Source organism: Silurus aristotelis (genome assembly GCF_946808225.1).
Source record: "Silurus aristotelis genome assembly, chromosome: 19".
In the NCBI taxonomy this organism is placed as follows: domain Eukaryota; kingdom Metazoa; phylum Chordata; class Actinopteri; order Siluriformes; family Siluridae; genus Silurus; species Silurus aristotelis.
In genome coordinates, this window is record NC_139592.1 from 22,324,314 (window position 1) to 22,338,465 (window position 14,152).

Here is a 14,152-nt window from a genome sequence, read left to right on the forward strand (position 1 = left end):
TCATAAATCACAATTATGTATGAAATATCAAGTACGATAGAAAACCTATAAATATATATATATATATATATATATATATATATATATATATATATATATATATATATATATATATATATATAGTGGTCCACCGGAACTTGTGGAGGCTACATTCTAGGACCCCCCGTGAGTTTCTTGAAAATTCACGAATTTTGGATGCCCCCCTGCAGCCCCAATGGTACCTTAATGAATTAATCTAGACATTATGTCACTTTACATCATAGTGTACAATATTTGACCAAATACACTGTTTAAAAATTTTATTCCTGACGTTCCAAAACATTCGAGAACCCGCAAATTATCGTGCGTTGACTGTATATATGTGTATATGGTCTGTCGATCGATTCAAATAGTTAACGATTAATTGCATGATTGTCATGAGTTAAAATTATTAGTTTAACCAAACTCATAGAAAACATAGAGCATGAAGACAAAATATTATTTGTAAATGTTTTTAAGTTATTATAGTGTTTTAAAGTAGATAAATCATCAGGACACCAAACAGAACTTTCGCCATGTTTCCACACGGACAGTTTTAATTGCCGGACGTGTGCACTATGGCGTTTTTTTTGGTGTGGTGAATAGGGATATAAGTCTCTGATTAATTACCACAGTAGATGGCGGTAATGCTCTACTTAAAAATGCGAAACTCCAATGAAGAAAAAGAAGCATCATGGCAGTTTTTGCTGCTTGAATTGAGACAGTAGTAAAATAAATGTGTAGTGATAACTTTTTTGTCAATTTTTTTTATTTCTGAGTAAAGAAAGTATGTCGTGAATAAATGCATGTTGCATTGAAGTTTTTAATTTCGGCTCTTTTAATATTTATTTATTTATTTATATTTTTTTATAAAAATGGTCAAAGAGAAATTTTCAGAAATTGAAATTTTAAATTGAATTTGCCTTAACGTTATTAACGCGTTAATTTTGACAGCCCTGATATATTTATATATTTTTTCATCTAATAAGTATTATTTCTCTGTTGTTTAATTATAAATGAGCCTCGGCCCCTTTAACACAAACTTCTGTCTTAACTTATTAACAGTTCACTTTGTTCACTGCCCCCACACATTTCCGAATTCCACCTATAAACTTCCCTTAAACACCTCTGTCAGATTGTTACTGCCAAAGCGTTGTCTAGGCATTTCCTAGGCTCCATCAGCCACACATATTGATGGATGCAGCCAACATCTGGGGCTGTGATTATGTGTAATATGTTCCATGCACAGCCAGCGCATGGCGTATTAAGGGAAGGGGAGTGGGAAGAAGCTTGGCCTAGCATCAGCTTGCCAATCCTGGGGGATCAGGCTTGATTTTTCCCTTTTAGCTCTCATTAGCACGGATAGGTGGAGAGGATGGCTCCGAGTCAGCAGTGTGATCCAAGGCCAAGAGCGTGTAATTTTCATTTGCCTGAAATGAGACGTATACACACACTGACTTCCTCTATCAAAATGTCTATCCTGCTGTTTCTCATCCGCTGGCCTGCAACTGGACACATAATTCCAAACAAACTACATGTCCAATTTGGACTTAGCGGAGGAACATACAGTGCACGCGTTATAGGTTGAGACAGAAAGGGACGAGACAGATAAAAGCACACAGTTACGGTTTACACATTCAATCAAGCTTCCCGTTCAGGTTTTATTTGCGAATAATTTATGAAACAATAGACATTGATGCAAAGCAGCCGTACAGAAATCCACATGGTTTATTTTTAATTTTTGTGAATGAGCAAAGCGACATAGGCAAGTAAAAAAAAAAAAAAGTTGTTTATTTTTATATAAACCCGGCTTCTAGGAGGATTTATTTCACCCTCAAAACACATTTCAAATGTTCTTTTAGTTTTAACTTTGGACCAGTGACACTCCATTATTTCTCCAACTTGAGTAAAACAAGTAGCAGCTGTTTAATTATGTGCTGTTCGATAGTAATATCATGGCAAAGAAAAATGTATATAGCCATATATATAACTCCTCCCCAATCCCTTAGATATATTTAATGCAAAAGATATTAAAACATAAATGATGATCGATATTGTGCAGACATTTATGATTTATCAATATGTTTATTTCTGTGAAATGTGACAATTTGCCCACATGAAATACCCTGGGATTTGCAAATGTGGAATTCATCATCAGGAGTCCATCATGTTTCTAAGAACTGTCCAACTTCACTTTTTCATCCATTATTATGTTTGTATGTAATTAATTTTTTGTTAAATAATCATGTTAAGACTGAGAGAGTAAGAGAAAGTGGAGGGTTTACGTGCAGGAAATGGAGGATTTGTATGCAGGAAATAGACACTTTGATCGCCTTAAATGAGCTTCTGGACTTTTTTTTTGAGATATGAATTATCCATTAAAGGCTCAATGCCTAGGATTCCTTCCAGGTCTGAGAACCTCAGCAGATCTTCCTGGCCATTCTTACAGGGTGAGTTGAGTCATCTGTTGGTCATCTGTGTGTGTGTGTGTGTGTGTGTGTGTGTGTGTGTGTGTGTGTGTGTGTGTGTGTGTGTGTGTGTGTGTGTGTGTGTGGCACAAATCCTGCAGCTTTGCAAACTGTTGCAAGGGAAGTGTTCATTGGTTCCTCGAAATCTTTCTTGTTATTAAGTTTATATATATGTACATACATGTTTATTTCACTCTAAATTATTTTTTATTATAAATATATATATATATATATATATATATATATATATATATATATATATATATATATATATATATATATGATAAATAATATAATAATAATAATAATAATAATAATAATAATAAAAAAATGTAAGAATTTATGGCTCTTGCATGACCCTGGGTTGCCTTTTTTTTTTTTTTTTACATATTATATCTAAAATGCAGATCGCAAAGCGTTCATTCTCAGACATTCCAACACGCTTCCTCATGTGAGCTAATCATTTATCGATGGGTGTCCTTGCACAGAGTGCTTTATTTCCACCTGGGGAGAGATTTTGTATTCCTTAAATGAAATCATTTTTTCATTTGTATTATGCAGGACAACATTGACAGTATGTCCCCGAGCGAATCGGCATTGCACGGCTGTGCCCCCGTGTCCCACGACGCTTATGCAAACACGACACATATGTCTGCTGCGTAAATCAGACCACCAAATATTTGGCGTAGTGAATTGGCCGAACGCGGCCCAAAAAAACAAACAGAGCCGTTTAGCTGTTTGGCCAAATGTCGATTCGCTGTGCCTCTTTAAACCGGGGATTTATGAGAGCACTCTTGTTTCTCTGAGAACTGTAATTCTCCCCTGGAGAGAAGAAAACTGTCAGAGAAGAGAGAGGGAGAGAGAGGGAGAGAGAGAGAGAAGGGCAGAATGGCGTAGACAGAAAGAGACTCGGTGCAAAGCTGGAGGATGGTGTGGTTATTTATTAACGCAGGAAAAGTTGTTACAGGACTGTTGCTCTTGAGTAAAAGCCAGCTAGGGCGATTCTGCAGTCACGCCTGTGCGAGTGTGTCAGTGGCACTGTCAGTCTTGGACAGGCTCCATGTCTGCATCTGGCTCTATCTATCTGTCTGTCTTTCACATTTAACCCCTTCTTTACTAGTCATTAATTTATCCGCATTGAGGTATTCTTCACTGAGACAAAAGTCCTACAACGTCCACTTGATACAGCAATAAATTCACATTTTAAACTGGTGTGTTTAACAAACTGGTGTGCGACGTAAAATCAAATAAAAAAATTTAAAGAATAAGAATTAAATAGTAAATAAATTTTTTACAAATCTATACAAATATATTGAAACAAATTAAACGCCAATTAAACAATCTCAATAAAAATGAAGTGACCAAAATATATATATTTTTTTATTTTATTCCATATTTAACTCTTCTGCTTCTTCTCAAAGATGTTCCACTAGATTTTTCTGGAGATGTGTGCTCATTCATCCACAAGGGTGTTAGAAGGGTCAGATACTGAGGTGAGGTGAGGAGGCCTGAGGTGCAGTCAGTGTTCATTAGGGTATAGCAGGAGATCTTCCACACATTTCCAACCCATTTCCAGCATTTCTACAGTGTATATGAGCATACGGTCCTCCAATGACGTCCGATACAATTGTATGTCTCCAACTGTGAGGTAACAGTTTGTGGAAGAAGCTCATATGGCTGAAATATTCAGGTGTCCCTATACTTTTGTCCATATATTGAAAGCTACATTTAATGTTGAACAGCCAAAAAAAAAAAAACACATACCATGTGAAGGTATTTGCTTAAGCTGCTACCTGTTGGTGGCCCAATTTAGCGTTACCCAATTGTTAGCTAGAAAACATATTTATTGTTACCAGGACAGCATTTACATAACAGCTAGCATAACAGTCCATCATGAGGTAGCTTGCTAATTATTAACAAATGAACAAAGACATCATTAGCTTTATGATTAGCTTTTTGTGAGGTGTGTGAATATCTGTATTTCACACCGCTCTGTTCACACGTGTGTGTCCTGAGATTCTTCCCAGCACATATCAATTGCCAGCGCTGATAAACCAGCACTTTACCTGCCTTAAAGCAACAGCTAACCTCAAGACAAATTTATTTCACAAAACTGGTAGCTCTTTTCTTTCCTGTTCGCTAAATCCGATTCGTATCTATAGTACAAAACCACACAGAAAACTTTCAACAAAGAACATTTCGGCTAACTGACTACATCTACAGCAAGTGAATCATATAAAGGGTTGTGGAAGAACTATATCTTTAATGCCTGAAGGTCATGGGCTGCTATATAAGCTCGATGCCAGGCGTCCACACTGACACACAAATACACACCATGCTAACACGCTTGGCGTTTTTTATGCTCATAGCAGCTTATGGTGAGTGTGGAACCAGCTGGAGATACACATTTTATCCAAATTCTGGCCTTGGTCTTGATTTAAATCTTTTTGCTATTTCATGCAATTTGTTAGTTATAGAAGGAGCTAGATGTACAGAATGATTGTCGTCTCCTTAGATTGTTTTAGCATTAGGACAATTATTTGGAGGGAAATACACAATAAGGTATCGGGTGTGACATCATTTTTTCGCATGTATGTCATATGCTTTTCTTTCAGTATAAAATATGAAGAAACATGATCATTTTTTTATTAAATTGTGTGTGTTTGTGTGTGTGTGTGTGTGTGTGTGTGTGTGTGTGTGTGTGTGTGTGTGTGTGTGTGTGTGTGTGTGTGTGTGTGTGTGTCTTTCCATTAGCCTATGGATGTGGCACTCCTGAGATTGAGCCGCTTCCGGGCAGAGTCGTGAACGGAGAAGAAGCCAGGCCTCACAGCTGGCCCTGGCAGGTGCTTCTGCAACTTTGCTAATCCATTAGCTTGGAAAACAATTTATTTTTCTTCTCACAAGTTCAGTTTACCTGTGCTCAAAATGCATTTGGAAATAAGACATATATTTATCTGTCGAATAATAATACAGACCTTAAGCTAAACAAAAAAAATATTTAGCTAGCTTAAAGCAACAGCTAACCTCAATACAAATTTATAACTGGACATAGCTATCGTTTTTTTATAAATGAAGACATAGAGCTTTTATCAGCATTTTCGTTGCATGTCTTGGCAAACTTGTCTACACAGCCATGTATAACAAAGTGACTGTGAAAAAAACATAACAAAACTTTTATTAGCATTTTTTTCTCAGTATGTTGGCAATTTTTGTATGTTACCGTTTTGGAAACTACTTAGCTAGCTTATTAGCTGCTAAGTTTTTATTTCAGAAAGTGTATTGGAAAAGCAAGATGACTTTGAAAGCTATACATAACTAATGTTATAAACTTTTTTCATGTAGGTGTTTTGGTAAATAAAAACAACAACAAAAAATACTGACAGGTTTTGGAAAATAGTTAAATAGCATATAGCTGCAAGGTTTTATGTACAGATTGTGGAAAGCATTGGTTTTTTATAAACTTTTCTATCAGATGTGAATGAACGAGAGAACTCTGTATGAACAAAATTGACAATGTAAATATACATGACTGCAATGTTGGATCAGACATTCTAAATCGTGATAAATATTTACGTTCTGGGACGTAGCTGAATGGCAGTGTGATCGGTTTAAGACAATATTTACAGAATAAATGTTAGGTACGATGGACATGCTTTATTCACTAGTGAGATTACCTTTCACATCTTCTTAACATCAGACTTAAATAAGCGTTTGCATGATTTATTTTAAGATTTCGTTTAGATTTATTTTGCATAAAATTTTGAATGGAACACTTTGTGATTGTGTGTGTGTGTGTGTGTGTGTGTGTGTGTGTGTGTGTGTGTGTGTGTGTGTGTGTGTGTGTGTGTGTGTGTATGCAGATCTCACTCCAGTATAAACATGGCAGCCGCTGGTATCATACCTGTGGCGGGACTCTAATAGCTCCACGCTGGGTTCTGACAGCTGGACATTGCATCTTGTAAGTGAAGACAGATTGTCCAAAAATCTGGGTTTGCCATAAAAAATCAATCTAGTTTGGGAGATATTCTATATATATTTAGAGTTTTCATTTTATAGTTCATCACTTCTGTGGAAAAAATCATGAACAAAACCCAACATTTTGGATGATTCAGAACTAGCCACAAGTTTCAATGCTAATTCAATGAGATGCTCTCGAGAACCTAATGTCCCACCCTGGAGGTGGATCTTGGTCTACATTAGTAGTTTGTGAACTAGTTTTTTGGTAGGTTTTTTGCCTGTGTGTTTCTGCACAATGTTCACTTTTCTAACTATTGTCTACTTGAGTGAAAACACATTTTGGGTGCCTTCGATTTGTAAGAGGTTGTAGGCTTCTTTGAGGTGTTATATACCAATCAGGCATTACATTATAACCACCTGCCTAATATTGTGTTGGTCCCCCATTTGCTGCCAAATCAGCCCTGACCCATCGAGGCATGGACTCCAGTACACCCCCTACCAGGGGACCTTGTTATACCAATCAGGCATTACATTATAACCACCTGCCTAATATTGTGTTGGTCCCCCATTTGCTGCCAAATCAGCCCTGACCCATCGAGGCATGGACTCCAGTACACCCCCTAGGTTGTGCAGTGGTATCTGGCACCAAGTTGTTAGCAGCAGATCCTTTAAACCCTGTAAGTTGTGAGGTGGGGCCTCTATGAATCTGACTTGTTTGTCCAGCACATCAGACAGATGCTTGATTGGATTGAAATCTGGGGAATTTGGAGGCCAAGTCTGCACCTTAAACTTCATGCTGTGCTCCTCAAACCATTCCTGAACCATTTTTGCTTTGTGGAAGGGTGCATAAACCTGATGAAAGGCCACAGCTGTAGGGAATTTGTGTTTCATTTTTATGTAAGGGTGTACATGGTCTGCAACAATGCTTCGGTAGGTGGTACATGTCAAAGTAACATCCACATGGATGGCTACTGACTTCTCCTGCTATACCATGTTATGCCTGTTTGTCTTGTCCTTCCAATTAAGAGAAGCAAGCTAATTGTTGGCTGAAATACACAAATGAAGCTGGATAGTAAAGTCATGGCTCTGCTTAGAATTTGATGGTTTTTGGTCTTTATTCAAAATCTTTACTAGATCATGTCCTCCTTAAGACTCAGGCTTGACTTGATCTTGGCTAATCCTAGTCTTGGACTTGTCTTGACTTCAGCTCTAGGTTCAATATCATCCATTTAAACTGAGAAATGAATATCCAATACTGGGTGAGATGATGTGATATATGGCTAATATATGTTGTCATATACAGCAAACTGTACTTTATATCGAAACGAGTAACTTGCCTTATTTATACAACACTACCTATAATACCAACTGTGCAGGACTGCGTTCAGTCAATAAAGATTTCTTCTGCTTACTCAGACTATGTGAAAATTATAAGAAATATTCGTTGAAAAACTTAGTTTTTTTTATTAAATGATGAAATTAACACAGTGTTTGGTATTAGACTGAGAGTTTTGGACCAAACTACATGAACTTGGGGCGTATAAGTGATGTGAACATGATACGGCTAGTAGCTGAAGGGAACAACTTTTTCCAGAATTTTCTTTTTTTTTTTTTTGGTGATTGTGGTTGAATGTTCATCGAGTCGAGTGCATCTGAGTGAAACAGCCACCCGGTACCGAGCATCTTTTATTCACACTGGGTCTAGTTACAGCTCCAGTGCTGCTGCCAGACCCCACACAGAAAATAAGGGCGACCACAGAGTTGGCTAGTACCTGAACGAACACAGCAGTTTCTGAGGGAAAATATAATATTAATGATTATGGTTATTCAATATGCTTTACAAAACTGTATGACCACCATCTGTGTGTGTGTGTGTGTGTGTGTGTGTGTGTGTGTGTGTGTGTGTGTGTGTGTGTGTGTGTGTGTGTGTGTGTGTGTGTGTATTGTGTTTCTGCATATAGCCCAGGTGATATTTATCGCATTGTCTTGGGAAAGCATGATCTCAGCGTGCAGGAGGACGGAGAGCAGATCCGAGACATCCTCCGCATCGTCGTCCATCCGAAATGGAACATCGAATGTGTGGCTTGCGGGTAAGTTAGCGCTATGTAGACCAAATGATGCTTTTTTGCATACAAAAGTGCGGTTTCCAGAATTGCAGGGTTGCCAGGTCTCTTTCACAAAATGTCAGAATGTCAAAACAATTTAGAATCTACAAGGGCCAAACCGAATCAAACCCTATACACTGGTTTTCAGGCCCAAAATGCTGCAGATTTAAAGTTCTTGAAATGAAAGTATATGATAATCGCTAGCTAGCTAGAAGAGCAAATGCATTACTAATCATCACAAATTCGATCTATATGCCAAGATAAGCTAGACAGGCTAGTTGGGAAGCTTGTTAAGGCTGGTAAGAGCAATGTCATGGTTAAAGTGTTGGTGTGCATGCCTAGTGTTAGAGGATCTGAGGGTTGCCAAGTCTTCTTCACTGAATGTCACTGTAAAAATAATTAAAATTTTACAGCACTAATTCAAGTGCCAAACCATTTAAAATTATATACGTGTTACATGAGGTCCAAATTGATGCTGAAGTCCTTCAGTGGAAAAAATATCACAGATTTATTACTAGCATTTACTAGCAAGTTGCTAACGCAACTTCAAACTAAAATAACATAATTAGGATTATAAATCGTAAATGTACACAAAGAAACCTGCACAAAATACACTATGGACTTTATGGAATTTTCCATCCATATGTGCAAATTCTTCCTCAAACTGGTCTCATAAACCTCGAAGGCACACAATTGTATTAAATGCCTTTAGAAGCAGGAGCATGCAATTTATCCTTCACTTAAACTAGGAGACTGAAACCTGTTCCAGAATGACAATACCCCTGTACAGAACTCCATGAAGATATGCTTTCCATGGGTTGAAAGTGTGTGGAAGACCTCCTGCTATACATTGGAAGTGTGTTGAAGACCTCCTGCACCTCAGGCCTCCTCACCTCACCTACATCAGTATCTGACTTTACACTCTTGTGGCTAAATAAATCTCCACAAATCTCCACAAAATCTAGTAAAACATCTTCCCAGAAGAGTGGTCAGGTGTCCAAAAACATTTGTTCATATACTGTAAGTTGTATTAGTATTCACCCACCTCTTTATTCTGAAACCCCTGTTTCACTGAAAGTGAGTTTGTGTGTGTTACAGTAACGACATTGCTCTGTTAAAGATGGATAAAGCTCCTCTTTTCAGTCCGAGTGTTCAGACAGCCTGCATTCCTCCTGCTGGAGAAATTCTGCCCCATGACACTCCCTGCTATATCTCTGGTTGGGGTGATCTCTACAGTAAGTCTATACATAAACACACGTGGAAAAGTGTTGTGGAAAAATCTAGAAAAACAAAGATGTAGGATAACGTTTTGCAAACTAAGATAGTAAGATAAGCTAGTTAAGAAACTAGCTAGTCTAAGATAGCTACCTTGGTGGTTAATTAGGTACTTTATTTTGCTAGAAAGGTAGCTAAATTGTATAAGGTTGTAATGTGTGTGTGTGTGTGTGTGTGTGTGTGTGTGTGTGTGTGTGTGTGTGTGTGTGTGTGTGTGTGTGTGTCATAGCCCATGGCCCTATACCTGATAAGCTGCAGCAGGCTATGTTGCCGGTGGTGGAGTACAGTGTGTGCAGTCAGAGCGACTGGTGGGGTAAAAATGTGAAAACGACCATGGTGTGTGCAGGAGGAGACATTCGTGCTAGCTGCAGTGTAAGTGTTCATAAACATCCCTAAATACTACACAACTGTACACTCTACAAACACACACACACACACACACACCTAATAATTGATTATATTTTATATATATATTACTTTATATTCTTTGTTCCTACTTTTCTCTCAGTCAATATCATTTATTTGTTCATCTCTTTTTTCCTTCCTGTCTACGGCTTTTATTATCCTTTATCTTCTGTGGCCCCATCTATCCATATCTCTTTCTCTCTCTCTCTCTCTCTCTCTCTCTCTCTCTCTCTCTCTCTCTCTCTCTCTCTCTCTCTCTCTCTCTCTTTAGGGAGACTCTGGAGGCCCTCTGAACTGTAAGGGGAAAGATGGTAAATGGTATGTTCAGGGCGTCACCAGTTTCGTGTGGGCCACCAACTGTAACGAACTGAAGAAACCTACAGTGTTCACGCGCACATCTGCCTTCAACGACTGGCTGGATGAGGTGATTCTTAGACTTGAGTTGCTGCATTAAAAACCTTAATGTCTTAAGAAGCAGTGATAAAAATTTAAGGCTGCAGTTAAAATTGTAGCTGCACTACTATTATATTAAAAGTCTGACCAATCGGAATGGGGTCTGCTAGTTAAAGTTAAAAGTTAGTTAAAGCCTGTTTTAGAAAGTCCTTTTTCTGGATTAATAAGGTACATTTGTCTATCTATCTGGCTCGGTAGCTAGCTAGATAGCTGTATGTCTGTCTACCAGGTTTTCCAGCTAACTATCTAGCAAGCAAACTGGTTGTCCATCTAAATGACCCTGCTTAATAAAAACAAGAGTGTCTCTTTATAATGAGATGAAAGCGCTTGAATAAGTGTCAGCGCTTCAGAAAATAGTCCAATAGTGAGTTCAAAATGGCCACTAATCTTGTATTTTTATAGACAGTTTGACGTCTATGTGAAAAACAACTTCTAAATAAACCACAAATAATAATAATGGAATGTTAGCAATCCATCACCTGACTCTTCTGCACTTTTGTCTCTCCTCCAGGTCATGCTTAAATACTAAGGTTATCACGGATCACTGGACGCCCAGCCAGAATATCAAACAGATCCCGTTCAGTGTGTGCACAAACCCTTTAATAAACCCATGATTCTGTGCTGCATTAGCCTGTCCATCTTGATTTAAAAGCACATGTGCGTTTTTATACGGTAACTTTCATGGCACGCTAAGCTAACCACTGGCATGTCTACATGGTGTGGAACTTCTCAGGCATCTTGATCCTTTGTCTTCTTCAATATTCTGGATTGAGGTCATGATAAAAAATATTCAGTGAGTTAAACATGACTTTTAAACTATTTTATTTATTTTTTTGTCATATTAGACACGGATTTGATATCTTATTTTTTTTAACTCTTGGGTTTAATGGAGGCCAAAACTGAACTGAAGACCTTGGTTATTTTTATAGCTGGCAAATTCTCAAATCTGATTGTCATCCAAACAACAGGTTTATGTTAATGCACTCGTTCTGAAATGTTCTGATTTCTATAGTAACAGCTCATTCACATGGATTAGGGTGGTGTGCAGTCTGTATTGAATACAGCCAATAAGAATAATGATGCTGTTTTGGAAGGAGTATTTTGCGTAATAACAAGACAACGTTTTCAACACCTACTGCCCAATAAGAATTGGGAATTATGCTGTGGTACATACATTTTTATGTTTGTTTAAAATTGATTGATTGATTGATTGATTGATTGATTGATTGATTGATTGATTGATTGATTGATTGATATAGCTATTTTGTACGTTTGTAAATTCTCAAAATTACCATCTTGAAAAGCGAATAGTTCGATCAGATTTATTAACGTTACAATTTAACTATAAATGGGTAAAAAACAAAGCAAATGAAAATTCATTTGTTGTGGTAATTATTTCAATCATCAGCTAATAGCTGTGGAAATAGACATTCGAAAGGTGCATTATACGCAATAAAATACTGCTACAGAATAAAAATAATTCAACCGTTTTGGAAGGAGTCTCCTGTGCCAGGGATTGAAACAGGAAGTTTTTCTTGATTATAAGATAATGTTTTGTCGTATCTGTAAAAGAAAATAAATCAACAACTTTTGACCAATCAGAATGGAGAGTCATGCTGTGGTACAATTATTTTTATGTTTGATTGATTGATTGGTTGACTTGATTGATTGTTTAATAGATTGATTGATTAGGCTAAATTGTACTTTTGTAAATTCCTAAATTTTGAAAAGAGAATAGTTATATTAGATTAAATTGATAATATTGAAATTTAACTATAAATAAATAAATACAAATTAATTGTGAGTTAATTAAATATTGCAATCAGCTAGCTGCTGTTTGGAAATATTGTTTTGGACCTCGGGACATGCTGTTTTAGAAAGCTAGTCAACATTAGGTGGTGATTACTGTAACCTACTTCCCTGTGTCATTGATTATTTTCCTATAAAAGCAGCCCCGAGGTGTTTCCTTTCCAGCTCTTTTAATTAGGTGGAGAATTATCAGCAATAATACAGTGCTTGTGTGTGAGTGAAAGAGCAGGAAAGAGAGACAAAACTGATCTCCCTTATTCCTGAAAAGATAGGAAGCAGAGTCTAAGCTGGGTGTGTGTGTGAGTGTGAGACTGAAAAAAGAGTGGAATAGAGAAAGAGAGAGCTAGAGAGGAGGTGGATAAATGAGTCTTGATGTGTAACCTTGACGTGAAATTGCTACCATTCCGACTCCATGGAGGTTTGATCAAAACGAAGACCTGACATGAAAAAATATAGATTTTCCCCCTCGATCCTTGTTCTTTTAGCGTTTATTTCATTTTCACATCGCCTTGAGCTGACAGAGGAGGGTGATGAGTTTGTGTGTGGTGGGGAAGAGGAGATAATTGTGTGTGTGGTGTGTGTGTGTGTGTGTGTGTGTGTGTGTGTGTGTGTGTGTGTGTGTGTGTGTGGTGATTAGTGTCAGAAGAGTTTTTCAGCTCGTAGAGTCTCTGCGGGTTGGTGTGACGGAGGCTTCTGGAAGCTCTGCCGAAAACTCCAGATGCATCCACCAACAATTGACCTCTGACTTTTTCTCTGAATGTGTGTGTGTGTGTGTGTGTGTGTGTGTGTGTGTGTGTGTGTGTGTGTGTGTGTGCGTGCGTGTGTGTGTGTGTCTGCGCATGCACACGTGTCTGGCATGTAGAACGTCCTCCAAGGTTAGACCACTGTCGATTAGCAGTAATGTTGTTAGCATGTAACATCACCTACACACTTTTCCCCCTGATATCTAAAAAACAGACTTTATAGAAACATGTCCTCTGAGAACGTCTGACCTCCAAGACTGAATAAATGTAAACATATTAGTATATACTTCCTTATCTCTCACTGTCAATGTGTTATCTTATGTACAGTTTATATAAGGGAGGGTTTATATGTGACGGTGGAAGTGTGGGTGGCCAACAAAGGTAATAAGACGGCTCCAAAATTAACTACAAAAAAAGCCAGCAATTTTGAACCCTGAAAATCTCAGTTGTAGTTTTTTATGTTTGTTCTCTGACTTTTATCTTTCTTTTCGGCTTCTCCCGTTAGGGGTCGCCACAGCGGATCCTCCGCACGTTTGATTTGGCACACGTTTTACGCTGGATGCCCTTCCTAACGCAACCCTCCCCAATTTATCCGGGCTTGGGACCGGCACTAAGAGTGGCTGGGGATGGTTCCCTGACCGGGAATTGAACCCGGGTCGCAGCGGTGGGAGCGCTGCATCTTAACCACTAGACCACCAGGGGACCTTGTTCTCTGACTTTTATAATAATAGATTTTTCGAGTGAATGGGTTTTCTGTATTTCTTGTCAGTACTGGGGCAATTTATCAAAATGATCCTCTGTGGTAATCGTACAGACAGAAATTAGGTGCTCATTTTGCTCCAAAATGCCCAATAACCCCAAGTCTTGAATCATGAACATTTCCCCTGAGTGAAGGCCTAGCCAGGAAATAAGAACTCGG

General features: G+C 38.0%; 1 protein-coding gene across 1 annotated transcript; it reads left to right on the top strand.

Annotated features, from left to right (window-relative positions):
* The first annotated feature begins 4,750 nt into the window (after nt 1-4,750).
* Nucleotides 4,751-11,307, top strand: LOC310741653 (chymotrypsin-like elastase family member 3B). The gene is made up of 8 exons (XM_083569672.1): nt 4,751-4,864; nt 5,241-5,329; nt 6,347-6,444; nt 8,405-8,533; nt 9,647-9,783; nt 10,053-10,195; nt 10,500-10,652; nt 11,193-11,307. Exons 1-8 carry the CDS (start codon nt 4,765-4,767, stop codon nt 11,208-11,210), a joined length of 867 nt encoding a protein of 288 aa, XP_083425798.1. The 5' UTR covers nt 4,751-4,764; the 3' UTR covers nt 11,211-11,307.
* The last annotated feature ends 2,845 nt before the right edge of the window (nt 11,308-14,152 follow it).

Coding starts and splice junctions, on each gene's coding strand:
- LOC310741653 (XM_083569672.1), top strand. CDS start 4,765: ATGGGCTGCTATATAAGCTCGATGCCAGGCGTCCACACTGACACACAA. Junction 6,445..8,404: donor ACAGCTGGACATTGCATCTT/GTAAGTGAAGAC, acceptor TTCTGCATATAG/CCCAGGTGATATTTATCGCA. Junction 9,784..10,052: donor TGGTTGGGGTGATCTCTACA/GTAAGTCTATAC, acceptor TGTGTGTCATAG/CCCATGGCCCTATACCTGAT.